This window comes from Misgurnus anguillicaudatus, chromosome 23, assembly GCF_027580225.2.
Source record: "Misgurnus anguillicaudatus chromosome 23, ASM2758022v2, whole genome shotgun sequence".
NCBI classification, from domain to species: Eukaryota; Metazoa; Chordata; class Actinopteri; order Cypriniformes; family Cobitidae; genus Misgurnus; species Misgurnus anguillicaudatus.
This window is the reverse complement of record NC_073359.2, coordinates 7,687,086-7,709,151: the sequence shown is the minus strand read 5'-3', so window position 1 is coordinate 7,709,151 and position 22,066 is coordinate 7,687,086. Positions and strand designations below refer to the sequence as shown.

Sequence of the window (22,066 nt, the reverse complement as noted above, 5' to 3'; positions counted from 1 at the left end):
CTTTTTTGTAAAGCCTCATTTTTAAACCTTGCAATGAATACCAAAAATGGAGGGCAAAATTCATATATGAGGGTGCAATGCCCTCTCTTGCCACTTGTGGCACCGGGCCTGCCTCACGATAACATCAATATCTATCCTTATACATGAACTTGACTTCAACTTAAAACCCAAAGTCCCAAATTGTAATAATTGCTTACAAATGCATGATGGATATTTCTCTTGTTTCTTTTCCATGCAGCCCAATGGATGTTAATATCACTTCAAATATTAAAAAGGTAAATTAATCTATTAATTACAATAGTGTGTAAGGAAGGAACATGGGTGGTTGGATATTATTGATGTACAACAATTTTAAACAAAAGATTTTACTTTCAGACCTGGTGATACCCATATATACACCAGCAGTGTACATTTAACACTAGACTTATAGCGGGGAAAATAAGTAATCGACAAATCAGCATTTTTATCAGTAAGGGGATTTCTAAGTGAGCTATTGACATAAAATTTCCACCAGATGTACCCATTAAGCCAATATTGAACTCATATGAAGAAATAAGAACATTTAAGTATACAAGTTGAGTCATAATAAATAAAGTGAAATGACACCGGGAATAAGTATTGAACACACTTTATTTAATACTTTGTAGAAAAGCCTGATTACAGCTTCTAGACGCCTCTTGTATTGAGAGACCAGTCGTTTGCATTGCTCAGGAGTGATTCTGGCCCATTCTTTCACACAAATGGTCTTTATATCTTGAAGGTTCTTTGGGCCTCTTTTATGAACTTTAATCTTCAGTTCTCTCCATAGATTTTCTATGGGATTTAGGTCAGGTGATTGAATGGGCCATTCAAGCAACTTGATTTTTTTTCTTTGAAACCACTTTATCGTTTTCTTGGCCTTGTGTTTCCTTGTGCATCATTGTCTTGCTGAAATGTCCACCCTCTTTTCGTTTTCAGCTTTCTGGTAGATGGCAGCAGATTTTTACCCAGAATGTCCTGGTACATTTATCCATTCATCCTGCCTTCAATAATATGAAGTCTGCCAGTACCCCTTGCTGAAAAGCAGCTGTGTGGAATGACTGCCAAAAAGTTTAATTTTGCTTTAATTTGACCATACTATAGTATCCCACTAATCCAAAGGCTTCTTCAAATGCTGTTTTGCAAACTTTAACCGAGCTGGTTTTTGTTCAGCAATGAAGTCTTGCATGATGAGCGTGCATGGATGCTATGGCGGTTCAGTTCATTGCTTATAGTTTTCTTTGAAACAACAGTATCTGCTGATGCAAGGTCTTCCTGAAGTTCTGCCCGAGTAGTTCTTGCCTCTTGGAGAACTCTCCTGATTATTCTTTGGACTCCTCGGACAGGGATCTTGCGTGGACCACCTGATCGTGGCCAGTTTATGGTGAAGGGATGCTCTTTCCATTTCGGGATAATGACCCCCACAGTGCTCACAGGAAAATGTAGCATTCTGGAAATGTGCCTATAACCATTCCCATCAAAATGCGTTTTAACAATAAGATTACGAAGATCTTGAGAGAGTTCTTTGCTTTTTCCCCATCATAAAGTATTTCCTGTGTGCCTCTTGGGTAATAAGAAGCCTTTATAGGCCATAATTTAGGACTAAAGCATGCAGCTGATATCTATTAGTACTGATAGGGGACAGGGTTTCTCTCTCAATACTGAAAGATTTCAGGTGAACTCCTGGCTTTCTATGCCATTTTGCACCTTGTTCTCTTCATGTGTTCAATACTTATACCCTGTGTCATTTCACTTTATTTATTGTGACTCAGCTTGTATACTTAAATGTTCTGGTTTCTTTGTATGAGTTCGATATTTGGCTTGATGGCTACATCTGGCGGAAATGGCCCACTTAGAAATCCCCTTACAGATAAAAATGCTGATGTGTCAAATACTGATTTTCCCCGCTGTAAGTACTTAACCTTGTAAACTAATTTAATTTTATAATTAAAGTGTAAACTAAAATTTAAGATTTACAGATATATACCAACTATTCACATAAATATACTAATTCATACTCTTTTCCATTTCTTCTGAATTAAACAAACCAAATTATTGGATAATATGTATACATTATGTACAATATTTAATTTTATTTTATTTCTCTCAGGATCGCATATCTGACAGTGATGTGGACCCAAGTTGTAAAGAGCTTTTTATGCAGTTTGCTGGAAATGTGAGAGAAATTTTATTTTTTGATCACTGTTTTATTTGCCTGTGCAGTAGGATGTACACAATATTGATCACAGTAATGTTGAGGTGTAATTTTGTCTTTTCTATTCAGGACTCAGAGGTGTCTGTGAAGGAGCTACAGCAGATGCTGAACAAATTTGTGTCTGAAAGTAAGAAAATTCACATTTAAGCTAACTTAAGTATTCTCACATCACCTGTTATTTTCAGTAACATTTTATATTGTTTTCACAAAGGAATTGATATCATGTCTGATGGTTTCAGTAGGGAAACGTGTCGTCACATTATCAGACTGCTTGACGTATCCTTTCCTCACTGGATTATATGAAATTATACATTACTGGATTTTATATTGTTTAGGATATCTATGGATAAATGTATGCAGACATCAGATAAAAGGGTTCAGAGTCTTAAAATATAAAATTATGTCACTTGATCATGAGACTATCATAATCCCATCATGACCCTTGACCCTAAATCCAGAAAAATGGCAGTGGCAAACTTGTTCTGATGGAGTTTCACACACTATGGATAAAGATCCAGAGATATTTGGTAAATCACACCAAATAATTCACAGTTATCTAGTTCAGCTGATAAATTCATCGTGTTTAGTGATGTTAAACTTTATTTCCTGTGATACCTTTTTAGGATATTTTTAAGAACCGTGACACAGACAAGTCAGGCACTATGAGTTCATATGAGATGAGAGATGCAGTAACAGATGCAGGTAATTATTGTTTATACTAGTTTGTCTATAGGACAGACTATTATATGTTTATGAAGATGGAAAAAGTGGTCACAATGAAATTTGTTTTCTCCACAGGGTTCCAAGTGAACGGTGAAGTACTTCAGGTGATAATCTCACGTTATGCTAATAAGCAACAAGCCATTGACTTTGATAACTTTGTGGGCTGCCTGATCAACTTGGAGATGCGCTTCAGTAAGTTTATCTGTTAATACAACAAGAAAGATTATCATGTATCCAACTTAATCTGTCAAGCTACCAGAAATGGCTTACTTGCTTTTTTATCTACACAGCAATTTTTCAATTATTCGATAAGAACACCGGGAGAATCGAGCTGGATATCCAGCAGGTGAAGTGCAAATGTTAATTCTGATTATAAATGGTGATGATTTTGTATATTATCCAGTTTTTATTGTGTCTATGTGCTTTGTTTTGTAGTGGCTTTGCTTGACCCTCTCTTAAAAATCCACAAATTTCCTGCAAAAACAAAAGACTCCCAGGAGAAGGATGGTTTGGCTGATGGAGTAAAATCAGCCCGAGTGTGTTATCTAAACCTTGAATTGTCTTTCGATATGCAATTTGTTAATGGTGATGAATCTAAAGATCTGAGTTTTGAGTATTCATTTAGCATTTTTTTATTACAACATTTATTAAAAATGTAATTTTATTACCAATAATTATATTTACTAACATTGGAAACATTTTAAAACAAAGGTTGTATTTGTTAACATTATTAAAACAAACTAACAATGATTGATACTTCTACAGCATTTATTAATCTTAGTTCATGTTAATTTCAGCATTCACTAATACATTTTTAACATCAAAATTAGTAACTGTTCACATTGATTAATTCATACAATTTGTATTATTATTAACTAACAATAACAAAGATTTAAAGTATTAGCCTAACATTTACTAATTTGTATATATTAATTCAATCATTTCTTATTTTTCTTATTTTTATTGCTGTTTAATTTATGTTGGGTGCTGTATTGTCTTGTAAGGTACAGATAAGGGAATGTCTTGGGAAGTACAATGTTTCTACTGTCTTTGCTTGGTATAATAACACCTGTTGAATCGGTTTATATTCAAATAAATTTAGACTTTGTATTGAAATGCTACTGGAAAGTTATTTAATAAACTCTTTGCTTATTTTATTCTATTATTGTCAGGTGTGGGGAAGACAGAACCCAAGTGCAGACAGCTCTCAACCAAAAGACTTTTATTATATAACAAAAACACCCTCGAGGGGGTAAAACAAAGACAATAATCCAAATGAATAACATACCATGACACTAAACAGGGCAGGATGTGATAAAACATGAACACACGACATCATCATAAGATGAACAATGATCCAGCACGAGACAGCAGACACAAGGGCATTAAATAGGGGAGAACTAAACTAGGGAACGAGGACACACAGGTGAAGGGCGTTAACTAATAATGAATAATTAACAAGGGAATGAGGGGGCGGGGTCAAGACTTAAGACAGGAGAGCACGAGGCACACAAAACACAAACACAGGCCACGTGACTCTCCAGACAAAACAAGACAACAGTGAGGGCTGCCATGATCCTGTCACATGAAACACAAGACATACAGGGCTGACAGGATCATTACAATTATCACTTTGTTGAGATAAGATATTCCTTTATTCGTCCCACAATGCGGCAATTTCTGTGTTACAGCAGCAAAACAAAAAGAAGACATAATAATACAATAAACATTATATGCAAAAGAAGTATATATAGTGTTTACACTTATGCCGAGTTCAGACTGCACGATTTTAGCCCTGATTTTGACTCGCCGACAGGTTTTGAGAAATCGCCGACAAATGGCCGAAATCACAGGCAAATCGATGCTCGTGCACGCGAGTGACAATCACACAGTGTGAATTATAAAAGACGCGTTCTGAGAGGATCGCCGACGAGTCGCAGACACCGCGAGATAAATATCTGGACCGGTCGGCGATTCAAAATCATGCCGTGTGAAATGTGTTTTGACTGACAATAACATCGGCGATGACCTACATCCAATGAGATAGCAACATACAGGACAGCTGGAAGTTCGGGGAGGAGTCTCTCCAAACATTTCCTCACTCATAATTTTTATTTCTTCTTCTTTCTGCTGCAAATGAGCACACATGCAATTTGTGTGGTAAACTTTTTGCGGGTGACCATTTTTAATAATAATCCCAGTCTCACGTGAGAACTCCGGTCTTGCACGCGTGACCTCGCGCTGTTTCCTTCGCGTCACTTCTCGCGTGCATTTGGTTGTGAGACGTAGTTTGCAGCCCGGGAAAAAGTTATCGGCGATTCTTCTTACGGTAAAGTCATGCAGTATGAAAATCCCTGTCGCCAATCCATCATGCAGTCTGAAACAGCAGCGACTGAACGCTTCCCTCCCAGATAATCACGCAGTGTGAAACCACAGGTGACCCGACTAGTTTGAAAATCATACAGTCTGAACTCGGCATAAAGACATATTGCACCTAGGAGATATTGCAAATTTTTCAAAGTCTCTATCATTGCCCATGTTTAAAAATATTTATTAACAAAATGTATATAATGGTGACTGGGTCACTGGGAGCAACTCCGATTGTAAAGTCTTACAGCAGCAGGGAGAAAAGAACATCTGTAAGGAGCTTCTCAGAGCTGAAACCATTTCATGCAGTGGGTTAGTGTCGTTCTTCAACAATGATGATAGCTTTGCTACCATCCTCATTTCTCCCACCTCCAGTACAGTGTCCAGAGGAATCCCAAGGACTGAGCTGGCCTTTCTGATCAGCTTGTCCAATCTCTTCATTTTTGCAGTAGAAATGCTACTACACCAGCATACTACACCATAAAATATGGCTGAGGCAACCACAGAGTCAGAAAAGGTCTTCAGTAGCTCTCTCTGCACCCCAAAAGACCTTAGTCTCCTCAGCAGAAAGAGTTTGCTCTGCTCTTTCTTATAGATTGCCTCAGTATTATTGGTCCAATTTGCTGTTTAAATACACACCCAGATATTTGTAAGAGTCCACTCTCACGATGTCCTTTCCCAGAATATTCACTGATGGTAAAGAAGTCTGTTTACGCCTACGGAAATCCAACACCAATTCTTTGGTTTCCTCACATTTAACAGGAGGCAGCTCCGTTGGCACCAGACCACAAAGTCCTGAATCAGTCCTTTGTACTCCTTATCATCATCATCATCTGAAATCAGACAGATGATGGCAGAGTCATCAGAGAACTTCTGTAGGTCATTCATCGATTGATGAATTAAACTTGAAGGCTGCAGTGTAGATAGAAAAAAGGAATGGAGCCAGAACCGTTAGTGCGATCTCAGTTTCTGTCTCATGGTTTAGTAGACGTACCCATTAACTCACATCAGCATTGTCATTGTCGTCTAACACTAATGAAAATTAATTTTATGGCATGTTTTACAGCCTAAAAGCTTTACAATATTAGTGTTAAAGCTACATTTATTATTTTAACAAGTACAATTTTAAAAGTGAAAGTTTTTTTTGCTTTTTAAAGCTAGCTTGCTATTGCTAGCATCTCCACTATAGAGAGTATGCACGTGACGTCACCGTGACCTTCGGTGAAAGTGAAAGGCCCTGTCCCAGATGGCACACTCCGGACTTGTGGACCTCCTCAGAGTCCACATGTAGTGCAGACCTTAGGAACCCTTGACGCGAGTCCACGAGTATGCACCAGAGTTGTATTTTGGGACAGACTCGAGTGTGACGCTGGAAATAAGAAGAGAAGTTGCCAATCATTGTGAACTCCTCCCTTTCGTGATCTGATTGGTTTGATTGCTTTTTTGCAAGGACTTCTGGGTTGGTAAAGTGCGTGAAGCCTGCTGCAGTGCGGGCTTCGCCGAAGACCGCATCAAGGATGCAAAGGGGGCGCTGAGGAGCACACTTCGGAGCGTATAAATGACAGATGGGAAACCCTATGGACTTGTAGACTAAGTGAGCACACACAATTTACTCCTGCCGGTACCTTGTATCCTCAATCCATTGTAGAGCCATTTGTATAGCCGTTGGCTCTGCAGTGTACACTGACGTTCCATTAGTTAGTCTCCCTTTGTTTCCATACTTAAACCCTGGGACATAAAAGGCTGCACCAGTGACCCATTTTCATTGATTTACACAAATTTGATGTAAGGGCGATAGGTCTATAATTCCCCATAACTGACAAATCTTTTCCTGGCTTATACAGTACAGTGATTGTTATAGCTTTTTTATTCTCTTGGCAATCTACCTTCCTCGCACACCGTATTAAACAGGTCCAAAACACCTTAAGCACTACCTCATCCACATGTTTAAACATGACGCAAAAAAACTCTATCCTTCCCTGGAGCTGAATATCCAGCTTGTGTTAGAACTCTTTTTTAAATTCATACATCTAAAATTGAGCATCTAAAGGTGTTTGTCCTGATGCTTTCTAATTATCTTGATTTTGTTCCAAAATTTATTTTCTCCTTTTCTTTAGATTCATCTAAATTCCCAGTGCTATGAACTTTCTAAAGCCCGGGATACACTGCACGATTATTGGCTGTCCTAGACGAAAGATTGCCATCGTGAAACAATTGTTGCGATTTCTGTTATCATGGCTCTTCATCGGTGGTTCTATGTCGTACAGTGAGAAAGTTTCAAAGATGGGTGTTTCCCTGTCTTGCGTCCAGAGATAGCCTACGATAGTTTTATGACGGTGCCAGAAATTTGGCATGATCACCGCACAGTGTGTTTGCTGCTACGACCAGCTGGTGACGTTGCGCTAACATGTGACGCAACCGCTGAATCTTCCGTGTCATCATCGTTTAGTCTACATGTCTGTCGTACCAGAGTTTAAACGATCCATGTAGCACAGTGTAATAACGTAATGATCTTATAGGAGGGCAAAAATCCTGCAGTGTATTCTGGGCTTTAAATGTATTAAGCAACCATTCTACCTCTGTACATATCTTCCTCTGTTACAGCTATACTTCCATCTTCTGTTAATACCGGAATACTCTTAAATCTATAAACCCCATTCATTTTCTTTAGCATATTCCAAACCTCTCCCAACTGTGTTTCCCTTCCTATAGATGAACAGAAACTTTTCCAATATTCCCTTTTCAACTCTTTGATAATTCTCCTTTCCTGAGCTTTTTCCTCTGAAATGAAAGGAGTGATTCAAGTGTTCTTAACGTCTTAAAATCTACATTTCGTTGTTTAATTGTCTCATTACATTCCTTTAAAAATAAATCCTTTTTTCACTTTAAAAACACACGAGCCACAGCATATGGAAAGGAAGTGTTTAACCATTTATGTAGGCTGTTTGGTAAAAGCTGTTAGGGATTAGCAAGAAACGAACCCAAGCGCAGGCGAAGATGTAAGAAAGAAACTTATATTTACAAAAAACAGAACCTCGCGATGGGGCAAACAAGACTTATGAATAAATGAGAGGTTACACACTAAACTGACACAAAACTGGACTTGACTGGACTAAACAAAAAAAAAAAAAAACAGATAACACTGAACTAGACTGGATAAATTGGACTCTGTACTCACAGGTAACAGCACAAAACAAACCAGTACAAGACACCAAACATGTGGGGTGCATTCCAGTCCAGTTTTAGACACGCACTTGCAAACTTTCCTAACCTCTTTCCTTCGGGGGAATCCCTGTCACCATTTTGAAGTGTGTTCCACTTTGTCAAGTGGACGAGGGAAGCTTGTATGGACAGACCCTCGCTCCCTCAATTTTGACTGAGGGAGCGAGTCTACTTCATATGTACACACCAGGCAGCTCCATATCCCACAAAGCAACACGATTGTGACGTCACTTCAGCAACTCGCGCTTTGCACAGTTCAAATGATGGATGGGTGGGCGGTTTCCACTGTCCATGTGATCAAGGGCTTAGGGTGAATCATTTGAACTCACTTCAATTGTTTCAGCAGTAGTGGGCACTCGTACAACGTAAGCAATGACGTACATCCGAGTGAACGAGACTGAGGGAAGTTAGCGAGGGAAGGTCATAATAAAACGAATTGGAATGCAGGGAAGGACTATAAATAAGAACTAATGAGGGGAACAGGTGAAAATCACAACAGGTAAGGGATTGTGTAAAAAAAGTGACGAGACACGGGAAATACGTGGTTAGCATCCACAATACAGACCATGCATTGCCCTCACAAAACATTCTACTGTCAGAACCCTGCCATACTGGACTAAATATTAAAACAAGACAAGGTTCCGACAGGATCCTGACAAAAGCAAATATAAGATTGTTATTCATGTTCGCAATTAGGCACAAAAAGTTGTAATTGTGTTTAAATCTTTCCCCGTCTAAAGGAGCTGTGTGCAATCCCTCAGTTTATTGTGGATGGTGCTAAACTCTCCAGGACTGTGGCCCTCCAGGACCAGAATTGTTCACCCCTGCTGTATGTACTGTTAGCAACGTTGCATAAAAGCATTAGCTACTGTAAATAAAAAATAACCAAATAAGAAATCTTTATCTCATGACTTATGATCTCTGTGCAGGTAACTGTTGGCTTCTGGCAGCCATTGCCTCTTTGACTCTAAACCACAATGTTTTGGAGCGTGTAGTCCCGCCTGGTCAGAGCTTTTCGGACGGTTACGCCGGCATCTTTCACTTTCAGGTCAGTTTTGTCATGAACATTCAGTGGGGTATTTTTGCAACCAACCATTTGTAAGATATTTACATTTAAATATTTAAAAGCTTAGTGTGGCTTATAGATATTTTCTTGCATCTTAAAATATGTCCGGCACTGACCTGACTGTCACTCATGCGATTTGAAATGTTGTTTTTTTCACTTTCTAATGATAGAAAATTGGTTTCTGAATTGAATGAAACAAGAATCATTGTGTGTTTCTGTACTTAAAATAAACGCAGAGACGATCGAAATCAATACTCTGACAAAAAAACACAATAAAATAAATGTGAGGATTTTCATGTAATAATAAAAGTTTCATTATAAAACGGGCAGTTCTGGTTCTTCTTTCTGATTGGTTGAAACGCGTTCTTAGCCGTTATAAAATACCCTGGTAAACCCAAGGTTCAGACCGCATTACATTAGTATCCCTAAACACTACAGTCTTTAATCATATTTTTAATTTATATACAATTGCACAATTATGGCGATATCCAGATGCATGTCAATAAATATTCTTGATTCATCTAATCAATAAAGAGAAAACGCTCCCTGGGGAGTTTCTACCTCAAAGTCATATTTCCGCTATCCACTGGATGGCGATCTTACCCAACTTAAACACTGACCCATTCACTCAACACTAAAAACAGCGTGTTTTGATCAGGCTCTGAATCTGATCTCTTACTAAAGTTATTTGCATAAATGGAATTACCTCCACTTTTAGTATGTTGCTAAAATTTTCAAAAAAGTTAAATGTTAAAACTAGTTATTCAAGAGCTTGAAAAAAGCTTTTAAATGAGACCAAGATCACATTTATTGGTTCAAGAATATCAAAATACTGGCCATTTGAAACTCGAAAATCATCACTTTATTTTGTCCCATGTTTTCCATTAAAATTCAAGAAAATGTGTGACTGAATCATGAAAATTATGAAGTTTTTTGCTATAACTTTTTAAATTTTTGAGATATTGACCTGAATCGTTCAGGATAAGCTATTTGCCATATCCTCTACATATACTACTTCTGAAAAGTCAGATATATAAAAAAACAAACTACTAATTACACCAAATAACACTCTTTATTCAGTCTATATATACAGACATCTACTACATGGCTATATGGCTGCTTCACATTCTTTGTCCATTCAAGCAGGTTTTGGTGGAGGTAAAACTCCCGTGGTCGTTGTTCAAATGTATTAACATTTCGTTCACTTGTAGTTTAGCAATTAAACTTAATGTCTTTACAATTTCAAGAATGTCTTTACTCAACTTCAGCAAAAACAAAGATGATTTTCCAAACAACAGACTTTGGGCGAGCTCGCACGGCCAGTAATTAAACATGAAAGTTGGTGACTGAAAACGAAAAGGTACATATGCTTCTTCCGGTGATGTTAACAATAAAAACTCAGAAATTTCGCCATCAACAAACCAACAGAAGCATTATTTTCAACAACCCCGCGCGCCGCCTGAGGAAATCTTGAGTTTCGTTGAGCGGAACCAAAAAGTCAGCCGCGACAGCAGAGTTAGCAACATACCTAGCTCTGTTTCAGTCACAATTGATTCTGAGGAACTACTTTGTTTGGCGGAAAAGTAATATTTGTACTAATATAATTACAGCTTATTTTGTGTTTTATTTTATCAAATCTCGCTAACGTTATGCATATACATAACATTAGTCCAGAGGAATCCCAAGGACTGAGCTGGCCTTTCTGATCTCTTCATTTCTGCAGTAGAAATGCTACTACACCAGCATACTACACCATAAAATATGGCTGAGGCAACCATAGAGTCATAAAAGGTCTTCAGTAGCTCTCTCTGCACCCCAAAAGACCTTAGTCTCCTCAACAGAAAGGGTCTGCTCTGCCCTTTCTTGTAGATTGCCTCAGTATTATCTGTCCAGTCCAGTTTGCTGTTTAAATACACACCCAGATATTGTTAAGAGTCCACTCTCAGAATGTCCTTTCCCTAAATGTTCACTGATGGTAAAGAAGTCTGTTTACACCTGCCGAAATCCAACACCAGTTCTTTGGTTTTCCCCGCATTTAACAGGGGGCAGCTCCGTTGGCACCAGACCACAAAGTCCTGAATCAGTCCATTGTACTCCTTATCATCATCATCTGAAATCATACAGATGATGGCAGAGTCATCAGAAAACTTCTGTAGGTGACAGGTTTATGAACTAAACTTGAAGTCTGCAGTGTAGATGGTAAAAAGGAACGGAGCCAGAACCGTTAGTGTGATATAGCATGATTTAAGAGTTACTTTAATGCTGTTTTTCCACCATCTCAGTATCTGTCTCATGGTTTAGTAGACGTACCTATTACCTCACATCAGCAAAGTCATTGTCATCTAACACTAATGAAAATGAATTTTATGGCATAAATTTACTGCCTAAAAGCTTTACAATATTAGTGTTAAAGCTACATTTATTATTTTAAAAAGTACAATTTTAAAAGTGAATGTTTTTTTTTGCTAGTTAAAGCTAGCTTGCTATTGCTAGCATCTCTACTATAGAGAGTATGCACGTGACGTCACCATGACCTTCGGCTAAAGTGAGAGGCCCTGTCCCAAATGGCACACTCCGGACTTGTGGACCTCCTCAGAGTCCACACTTTGATTACATCATGTAGTGCAGACCTTAGGAACCCTTGACGCGAGTCCACGAGTATGCACCGGAGTCGTATTTTGGGACAGACTCGAGTGTGACGGCAGAAATAAGAAGTTGCCAATCAGTCTGAACTCCTCCCTTTCGTCGTCTGATTGGTTTGATTGCTCTTTTGCAAGGACTTCTGTTTTGGTAAAGTGCGTGAAGCCTGCTGCAGTACGGGCTTTGCCGAAGACCACCTCAAGTATGCAAAGGGGGCGCTGAGGAGCACACCATGGAAGGTGGTCAGCCCAGTCACTGCTCGTAAGGCTGGCCCTGAGCGCGGCCTTCATGTCACGATGAAATCGCTCACACAGTCCGTTGCTCGGTGGGTTATAGGCTGTAGTATGGTGGACCTTCAGCCCCGGGACCTCGGCGACCGCAGATCAAAGCTCCGATGTGATCTGCGGACCCAGTCCGAGGAGAGGAATGACGGCGTGCCGAAACGAGCCACCCAAGCCTTAATGAACGCCCGGGCCACTTCCACTGATGTAGTGGAGGACAGGGGAACTACTTCTGGCCACCTGGTGGTCCTGTCCACCATGGTGAGGAGGTATGTGTAATCACGGGAGGGGGGAAGTGGGCCCACCAGGTGAACATTCACATGATCAAAACATCTCTCTGGCACTTTGAAGGGTGCCAAAGGAGCCTTGGTATGACGAGTCACCTTTGCGCATCCGATGGTCGTCTGCGGACGTGCTGGCCGTGAGAATGTCGTCCAAGAACAAACAAACATTAACTGCATATTTTGCAGCACTGAGTCCATGAGATGCTGAAACGTCTGTGCAGCCCCCTTGAGGCCGACAGGCATTCGTAGGAATTCAAAAAGGCCAAAAGGTGTGATGACTGCTTTCTTGGGGACATCCTGCAGGTGGACAGGCACCTGCTGATAACCACGCACCAGGTCCACCTTTAAGAAAATGGTGGCGCCAGCTAGAAGGGCGGAGAAGTCTTGTATGTGCGGCACTGGGTACTGGTCGTGTGGTGGCATCGTACAGGCGACGGAAATTTCCACAGGGATGCCAAACGCCATCAGCCTTGGTCACCATGTGCAGGGGGAAGCCCACGGGCTGTTGGAGTGGCGCACGATGCAGAGGTCCTCCATGGTGGCAAATTCCTCCCTGGCGATCGGCAGCTTGGCAGAGTCGAGGCGCCGGGCTTGTGCGTAGACTGGGGGGCCCAGTCTAGGGGTGCCTTGGTGTTAATAACACCACCCTTCTTCACGCTGTTGGCGAGCCGTCACCGCAGCTGCAGTGTCTGGGTCATCCTCCGAGGGTGGAACAGACGTGGCAGACGTGCGCTGGGTGGGCAGCAGTGCATGAACAAACTGCTGCCGGTTGGGGAGCAAAATCCTGTCTGCCTCCACAGGCATTGCTCGGTAGTCTCTGGAGGAAGGGAGGGGGGAACTAGCAAGTGCGGTGCGCACGAGTGATGGAAGCTGCCGCAGAAAAATGTGGGCGAAAAGGAACGAGGGATCCGCCCTGCCTAGCACCGCCAGCATCCTCTCCATTAAATCAGACGGCTTGCTGTCGCCAAGGCCGTTCAGTGACAGCAGCCGGTCTGCCTTTTCCAGTTCTGATAGTTCAAACAGGCTCAACAGGAATGCTTTTAGTGCGTCGTACTTGCCGTCAGCTGGAGGAGTCTCTAACAGCGCCATAGCCCTAGCCATCGTTGAGGCATCTAAGGCTGCTACCACATGGAAATACTTCGTAACGTCCGGTGTTATTCCTCTCAGCTGAAACTGTGCCTCGATGTGCTGAAACCACGGCCGTGGATTGGGCTGCCAAAAGTCCGGTAACTTGATGGTGACTGCGTAGATAGCTCCGACACTAGCCACACCGGCTGCCACAGAGGCTGCCCTCGTCGATGTATACGCCGCTGATTCCTAGGAACTAACATGACCAAAAGGAAATCTTTATACAGGCGCTATCTTTGCTAATTGACCACATATTTGAAGTGTATTCATCTATGATCTCAACTAAACAGCTCTTAAAACTACAATTTATGACACAGAAAGAGTAATATTTCCAATATTGTGCAAGTTTTAAGCTTCATTGCCGTTGGCGCAAAATGAACTTGGCTTGATGCAAACTTTGATTTGGAACAGTACTTGGGTCGCAACTGAGGTCAGTTTACTAATCCACAAGAACACAAGTAGAGACAAGAACCTTTCTTTTACTGTATATGACAAGAATGCATATTGAGAAACGACCTGAGGAGCAGTTGCCAACTATTTTCAATGAAATGAAAATTTTAATTTAATGAAATATTCCATATGTTCATCAAAACAACAGTAAATTGTTTCTGAGGTTTGCTTTTTAAATATTATCATTAATACAGATACATCCAAATTACCACCGCAACATTTGCTATAGCAGCCTGGACATTTTTTACTTCTGCCATTCAAAAGGGTCAATTTTTTAAACATTGCTACAAATATACCTATGCTACTTAAGGCTGGTTTTGTGGTCTATAGTCAAATTTTATATATTTATATGTATATACAGAAAATAATAATCAAATCATAACATTGTAGTTGATGGTGTTATTTATAAAAGCAAATGATTAATAATTGCATTTCCAGTGTACTCAAGGCCAGATCAAAATAAAGATCCCAAAAGTTTCATCAAAATTCTAGGAAAGAGATGATGAAAATGATTCCTTCTTCCACTTTTCTCAGGGTTTGTTGACATATACAATTTAAGATGTCACTTTCTTTTATTCAGCATAGTAATTACCCACATATTTATACTAATACATATTTTTTTAGGAAAACAATCAACAGGACCAATGAATGTTTTCCGACTTTTAACGTTTTATCTGATATAAATGTGTCTTTGCACTTAACACAATTATGTATTCATAGGTGAGCGTGACTCCGCCCCCTCACAATTTCTATCGCAAACCTCACAGTTAAAAACCAGCAATCTGTGCCCATGTAACCACTTACACACTATACTGCATTTAGAGCGCACTTTGCTTGTTGATTTGAATCCAACACTTTTAATAAATAGGCAGAATGAGCAACATTGCAGAGGTTCTTGCTAAAAGGCAGGATAGAGAAGACGTTATTGGGACAAACAAGAATGCAATACCATTCAACCAGCAGGACTACCACAGTCTGAAACGTGAATGTTTAGAGAAAAAAACATTGTTTTGTGATCCGACCTTCCCTGCGGCTTCTGAGTCTCTGGGCTACAATGACCTGGGACCGAATTCCCCCAAGGCACAAGGGGTGGAGTGGAAAAGACCACAGGTAATATAATGTTTGTGTGTTTACATGTTTGGACATACATGCAAATCTCACATTTTACCTTCACCCATTGTGCTGTTATCTCATTGTTGTCATTTACACCTGCTTTTGTTCTTGTGTCTAAATCAGTGACTTGAAAACAGTGCGGTTAAGAATCATTTAAATTTGATAAATTCTGATTCTGTCTATCTAATCTGATTCTAAACCATTTTCAATTCCTATGTTGTACAAATAGTTGAATAGTTAGATATCAAACCATATGGTGTGCATTTAAATTTATACGGTGAACCTGCAGGTGCTTTCATTGGTGTTACCATAGTAACCCTAATTTAATGTGTTCTCCTGAGTTTTGCACCTATATGAAATAATTTGTCTCCTAAGATACGCCTTCATAATGATATTTAAATCAGATACAATGTTGTTATATGAAAAAGGTTTTCCGTTTAAAACCACACGAGCCACAGCATATGAAAAAGAAATGTGTTTAACCATTTATGTAGGGTGTTTGATAAAAGCAAATGTAAGATTGTTATTCATGTTTGCCATTAGGCACAAAAAGTTGTAAGTGTGTTTTCATCTTTCCTCTTTTAAAGGAGCTGTGTGCAAACCCTCAATTTATTGTGGATGGTGCCAAGCGGACTGACATCTGTCAAGGAAAATCAAGTAAACTTAAGATACATGTCATGGTTTAGGGAGACTGGTTAACAGAGCCATGTAGTGATCCCAGATGTACATTTACAACTAAACTAATAAACTTGTGTCAATTACATACTTTGTGTTAATAAACCTAAAATGCATATTAATAAATATAGACTCTAAATTATGTTGTGTTATTTTTAACCCAGGGCTTTCCAGCCTGCTGCAGCGCCCCCTGTCTTGGCTTTCCAGCCCACAGCAGTGCCCCCTGTCTTGGCTTTCCAGCCCACTGCAGCGCCCCCTGTCTTGGCTTTCCAGCCCACTGCAGCGCCCCTTGTCTTGGCTTTCCAGCCTGCTGCAGCGCCCCCTGTCTCTGCTTCTCAACCTGCTGCAGTGCCCCCTGTCTCTGGTTCTGAGCCTGCTGCAGCGCCCCTGTCTCGGCTTCCCTGCCTGCTGCAGCACCCCCTTTCTTGGTTTCTCAGCCTGCTGCAGTGCCCCCTGTCTCGGCTTCTCAGCCCACTGCAGTGCCCCCTGTCTCGGCTTTTCAGGCTGCTGCAGTGCCCCCTGTCTTGGCTTCTCAGCCCGCTGCAGCGCCCCCTGTCTCTGGTTCTGAGCCTGCTGCAGCGCCCCTGTCTCGGCTTCCCTGCCTGCTGCAGCGCCCCCTTTCTAGGTTTCTCAGCCTGCTGCAGTGCCCCCTGTCTCGGCTTCCCAGCCTGCTGCAGGTCCCCCTGTCTCGGCTTGACAGCCTTCTGCAGCGCCCCGTGTTTCGGCTTGCCAGCCGGCTGCAGCGCCCCCTGTCTCAGCTTCCCAGCTTGCTGCAGCACCCCCTGTCTCGGCTTCCCAGCCCACTGCAGTGCCCCCTGTCTCGGCTTCTCAGGCTGCTGCAGTGCCCCCTGTCTTGGCTTCTCAGCCCGCTGCAGCGCCCCCTGTCTCTGGTTCTGAGCCTGCTGCAGCGCCCCTGTCTCGGCTTCCCTGCCTGCTGCAGCGCCCCCTTTCTAGGTTTCTCAGCCTGCTGCAGTGCCCCCTGTCTCGGCTTCTCAGCTTGCTGCAGCGCCCCCTGTCTCGGCTTCTCAGCCTGCTGCAGCGCCCCTGTCTCGGCTTCTCAGCCCGCTGCAGCGCCCCCTGTCTCAGCTTCCCAGCTTGCTGCAGCGCCCCCTGTCTCGGCTTCCCAGCCCACTGCAGTGCCCCCTGTCTCGGCTTCTCAGGCTGCTGCAGTGCCCCCTGTCTTGGCTTCTCAGCCGCTGCAGCGCCCCCTGTCTCTGGTTCTGAGCCTGCTGCAGCGCCCCTGTCTCGGCTTCCCTGCCTGCTGCAGCGCCCCCTTTCTTGGTTTCTCAGCCTGCTGCAGTGCCCCCTGTCTCGGCTTCTCAGCTTGCTGCAGCGCCCCCTGTCTTGGCTTCTCAGCCCGCTGCAGCGCCCCCTGTCTCTGGTTCTGAGCCTGCTGCAGCGCCCCTGTCTCGGCTTCCCTGCCTGCTGCAGCGCCCCCTTTCTAGGTTTCTCAGCCTGCTGCAGTGCCCCCTGTCTCGGCTTCTCAGCTTGCTGCAGCGCCCCCTGTCTCTGGTTCTGAGCCTGCTGCAGCGCCCCTGTCTCGGCTTCTCAGCCCGCTGCAGCGCCCCCTGTCTCAGCTTCCCAGCTTGCTGCAGCGCCCCCTGTCTCGGCTTCCCAGCCCACTGCAGTGCCCCCTGTCTCGGCTTCTCAGGCTGCTGCAGTGCCCCCTGTCTTGGCTTCTCAGCCGCTGCAGCGCCCCCTGTCTCTGGTTCTGAGCCTGCTGCAGCGCCCCTGTCTCGGCTTCCCTGCCTGCTGCAGCGCCCCCTGTCTCAGCTTCCCAGCTTGCTGCAGCGCCCCCTGTCTCGGCTTCCCAGCCCACTGCAGTGCCCCCTGTCTCGGCTTCACAGCCTGCTGCAGTGCCCACTGTCTTGTCTTCTCAGCCCACTGCAGTGCCCCCTGTCTCTGGTTCTGAGCCTGTTGCAGCGCCCCTGTCTCGGCTTCCCTGCCTGCTGCAGCGCCCCCTTTCTTGGTTTCTCAGCCTGCTGCAGTGCCCCCTGTCTCGGCTTCTCAGCCTGCTGCAGTGCCCCCTGTCTCGGCTTCTCAGCTTGCTGCAGTGCCCCCTGTCTCGGCTTCTCAGCCTGCTGCAGTGCCCCCTGTCTCGGCTTCTCAGCTTGCTGCAGTGCCCCCTGTCTTGGCTTCTCAGCCGCTGCAGTGCCCCCTGTCTCGGCTTCTCAGCTTGCTGCAGCACCCCCTGTCTCGGCTTCTCAGCTTGCTGCAGCGCCCCCTGTCTTGGCTTCTCAGCCCGCTGCAGCGCCCCCTGTCTCTGGTTCTGAGCCTGCTGCAGCGCCCCTGTCTCGGCTTCCCTGCCTGCTGCAGCGCCCCCTTTCTAGGTTTCTCAGCCTGCTGCAGTGCCCCTTGTCTCGGCTTCTCAGCTTGCTGCAGCGCCCCCTGTCTCTGGTTCTGAGCCTGCTGCAGCGCCCCTGTCTCGGCTTCTCAGCCCGCTGCAGCGCCCCCTGTCTCAGCTTCCCAGCTTGCTGCAGCGCCCCCTGTCTCGGCTTCCCAGCCCACTGCAGTGCCCCCTGTCTCGGCTTCACAGCCTGCTGCAGTGCCCACTTTCTTGTCTTCTCAGCCCACTGCAGTGCCCCCTGTCTCTGGTTCTGAGCCTGTTGCAGCGCCCCTGTCTCGGCTTCCCTGCCTGCTGCAGCGCCCCCTTTCTTGGTTTCTCAGCCTGCTGCAGTGCCCCCTGTCTCGGCTTCTCAGCCTGCTGCAGTGCCCCCTGTCTCGGCTTCTCAGCTTGCTGCAGCGCCCCCTGTCTCGGCTTCTTAGCCTGCTGCAGCGCCCCTGTCTCAGCTTCTCAGCCTGCTGCAGCGCCCCCTGTCTCGACTTCTCAGCTTGCTGCAGCGCCCCCTGTCTCGGCTTCTCAGCCTGCTGTAGCGCCCCCTGTCTCAGCTTCCCAGCTTGCTGCAGCGCCCCCTGTCTCGGCTTCTCAGCCTGCTGTAGCGCCCCCTGTCTCAGCTTCCCAGCTTGCTGCAGCGCCCCCTGTCTCGGCTTCCCAGCCCACTGCAGTGCCCCCTGTCTCGGCTTCTCAGCCTGCTGCAGCACCCCCTTGGCTTCTCTGCCTTTCCACCACTGGCAGTTGCAGTGCCCCCTGTTTGCTGTTTTTTATTATGTTACCCCAAACATATCGTTGTTTGTTCTTGTTTAGTGTTATTGTTATTTGTTATGTTTTGTTGCCTGGAGGCGTTCCTTAAGAGGGGAGGGGGGTTGTTCTGTCATGATTCTGCCCTCTTGTCCTTGTTTTATTAGTAGTCTTGAGTGGGGGTGGCACGGTTCACAAAACCCTCGGTTCGGTGCGTATCACGGATTTATGGTCACGGTTCTCGGTTCAGTACGGTTCTTTGTTAATTTTTCTTTTAATTTTTAACACTCCAGAAATGTATTATCTTATTAATGTATTAATTATCCATAATTTAGGATACAGTATTAAAAAAGTTATATCATGTAATCATGCACAAACTGAATTTGACTTTAAGCACATTATTGGGACCATCCCTGAGGAAAGCCAGGTGAGATTTTGATACAGCAAGAGGGAAGACATTGATAATTTCAACATGCTTTTCATTTATTTGGCAAAAAATGAGAATATGTATTGCCATCTACATGAACCTATGTGCTTTATTAGCACACAAAGATAACTTGCATTTATCAAACTGCCAACTTCAGTGTAGCTCTAAGATTTCTCACTGAGAGGCTGCTTTAATACTGCAGAGAGTTTATGTGGACGAGAGAGAAACATAACGTTTACACCTGTAATATTTAAATCCGTCTCTTTCGTCCACTTTTGACTACTTTTGTCTTGATTACTTTGAGGATCAATTTATGAAATAAAATCGTGCAACTTTCACACGCTAGCAAAATGAAACTACGCAGAAATCAGCCGCTTTCGTTTTATCAATGAAAGGCTAAAAATAGCGCTGTTCGCAGAAAAGACGTGAAACCCATAGACTGCAGTACTATTGTTTTATTTCCGCTGTCATCATACGATGCTGGCGCATCCTCCAACTCCGGGAAGACTTCCTTTTCTCTCTCTCTTGCCATTTCTACACGTAACATAACCTGCAGTACTTATACTCCACACCAGTCACCTATTCTTTCGCGCGCGAAAGGGAAACACGCTATCTGAGGTCACATACAGGGCATGAGGTTACATTGCACATGCCATGAACCGTTGAACCGTGCGACGCACACGCGCTCCGAACCGAGACAAGCGAACCGAACGGTTCAGATTTTTTTCATGAACCGTGCTACCCCTAGTTTTGAGGCAGGATCATGACAGGCCCACGATTTGTGTGAAAGCACTGTTGTTGTTTACTCAAGCCATGTGCTTTCTATCTCCCGCCCCATCGTCTCCTCATTAATTATCCTATTATGGTTTAATTCATGTCACCTGTTGCCCTCATTAGTTCTCCCCTATCTTTTATTGTCTTTGTTTGTGTGTTTTTACCCCCTCGTAGGCTTTTGTTTTCTTATTAAATAAAGTGTTTTCTGTTTAATTGCTGCTGGGTTCTGTCCACAAATCATCACAACTATCTCATGACTTATAATCTCTGTGCAGGTGACTGTTGGCTTATGGCAGCCATTGCCTCTTTGACTCTAAACAACAACATTCTGGAGCGTGTAGTCCCGCCTGGTCAGAGCTTTTCGGACAGTTACGCGGGCATCTTTCACTTTCAGGTCAGATTTGTCATGAACATTCAGTGGGGTTAATAAATCTGAAACTAACCATTTGTAAGATTTATTATAAATCCATAAGCGTAGTGTGGCTTATTGGTATTTTGTTCACTTTATTGTATTTTGAATCCAGAAAAATATGTTCGGCACTGATCTGACTGTAACTTGTGTGATTTGAAATGATGGCTGTTTATGGCTGATGGCTAATTATAGAAAAGAGGTTCCTGAACCGAAATAAATGTTTTTCTTTACCTAAAGTGAAAACAGAGATTATCAAAAAGTCTGATGCCGATCTGCTCTCTGTAGTTCTGGCAGTATGGTGAATGGGTGGATGTTGTCATTGATGACCGTCTGCCTACCAGAAATGGAGAGCTGCTGTTTGTTCATTCAGCAGAGTGTTCAGAGTTCTGGAGTGCCCTGCTGGAGAAGGCCTATGCAAAGTGAGTGTGTGTATTTATAATGAAAAATATTGAAGTCATTTAAAATGATGGGTAAACAAAATCATAGTTGGCATTATAGAATGCACTCATTCAATTCCACAATGCACCACAATAATGAGTCTACAACTCACAGCTAACTGCTACTTGAACACTGAGACCTGCGTCAAATAAGTTCTCACATCTCTTTGGAAGATGGAAAAGCTGGTGGAAGGCTCCAAGTATCTGATTGAACACACTCGTTTTTATTCACTCATTCCAGTCAACTATATTAGTGGACTAATGTAGGGAATATTGAATGAAAGTATGTGGGCTATTTCTGACACAGCCACAGTGTGCATAGGATTGATAACGTTGCATCTCCGACTTTATCCGAATAATTTGTTTGTGCCACTCAACTGGTAAAGCATGACATTAACAACACCAAGTTTATAGGTTTGAATTTTAAGAAAACACACCCAACTAAAAATCTCAAAGCTTAAACCTAATTTATACAATGCTGCATTGCACAATGACCATGGTTTTGTTTTCTAGGAAACACACATACTGATAGACAGTGGTGTCAAAAGTATTCATATTCATTACTCAAGTAGAAGTATGGATACTAGGGTTTAAAAAGACTTTTGTAGAAGTTGAAGTATCAACTCAAGCTTTTTACTCAAGTAAAAGTGAAAAAGTACTGGTTTCAAAACTACTTAAAGTATAAAAGTAAAAGTAATGTAAGGAAAAAGTGTCATTACGGAAAAAAGCCTACGCCGCACCACAGGGGCCTTTTG

At 43.1% G+C, this 22,066-nt stretch overlaps 1 protein-coding gene across 1 annotated transcript in view; it reads left to right on the top strand.

The window, feature by feature from the left end:
* LOC141359519 (calpain-2 catalytic subunit-like) overlaps positions 1 to 4,063 on the top strand; it is a 39,003-nt gene extending 34,940 nt beyond the window's left edge. Inside the window, exons 13-21 of the mRNA XM_073862114.1 lie at positions 239 to 275; positions 2,129 to 2,194; positions 2,303 to 2,360; positions 2,445 to 2,509; positions 2,692 to 2,760; positions 2,857 to 2,935; positions 3,032 to 3,148; positions 3,247 to 3,302; positions 3,392 to 4,063. Coding sequence (XP_073718215.1) covers positions 239 to 275; positions 2,129 to 2,194; positions 2,303 to 2,360; positions 2,445 to 2,509; positions 2,692 to 2,760; positions 2,857 to 2,935; positions 3,032 to 3,148; positions 3,247 to 3,302; positions 3,392 to 3,415 — 571 coding nt within the window. The 3' untranslated portion in view covers positions 3,416 to 4,063. The remainder of the gene's footprint in view (positions 1 to 238; positions 276 to 2,128; positions 2,195 to 2,302; positions 2,361 to 2,444; positions 2,510 to 2,691; positions 2,761 to 2,856; positions 2,936 to 3,031; positions 3,149 to 3,246; positions 3,303 to 3,391) is intronic.
* The last annotated feature ends 18,003 nt before the right edge of the window (positions 4,064 to 22,066 follow it).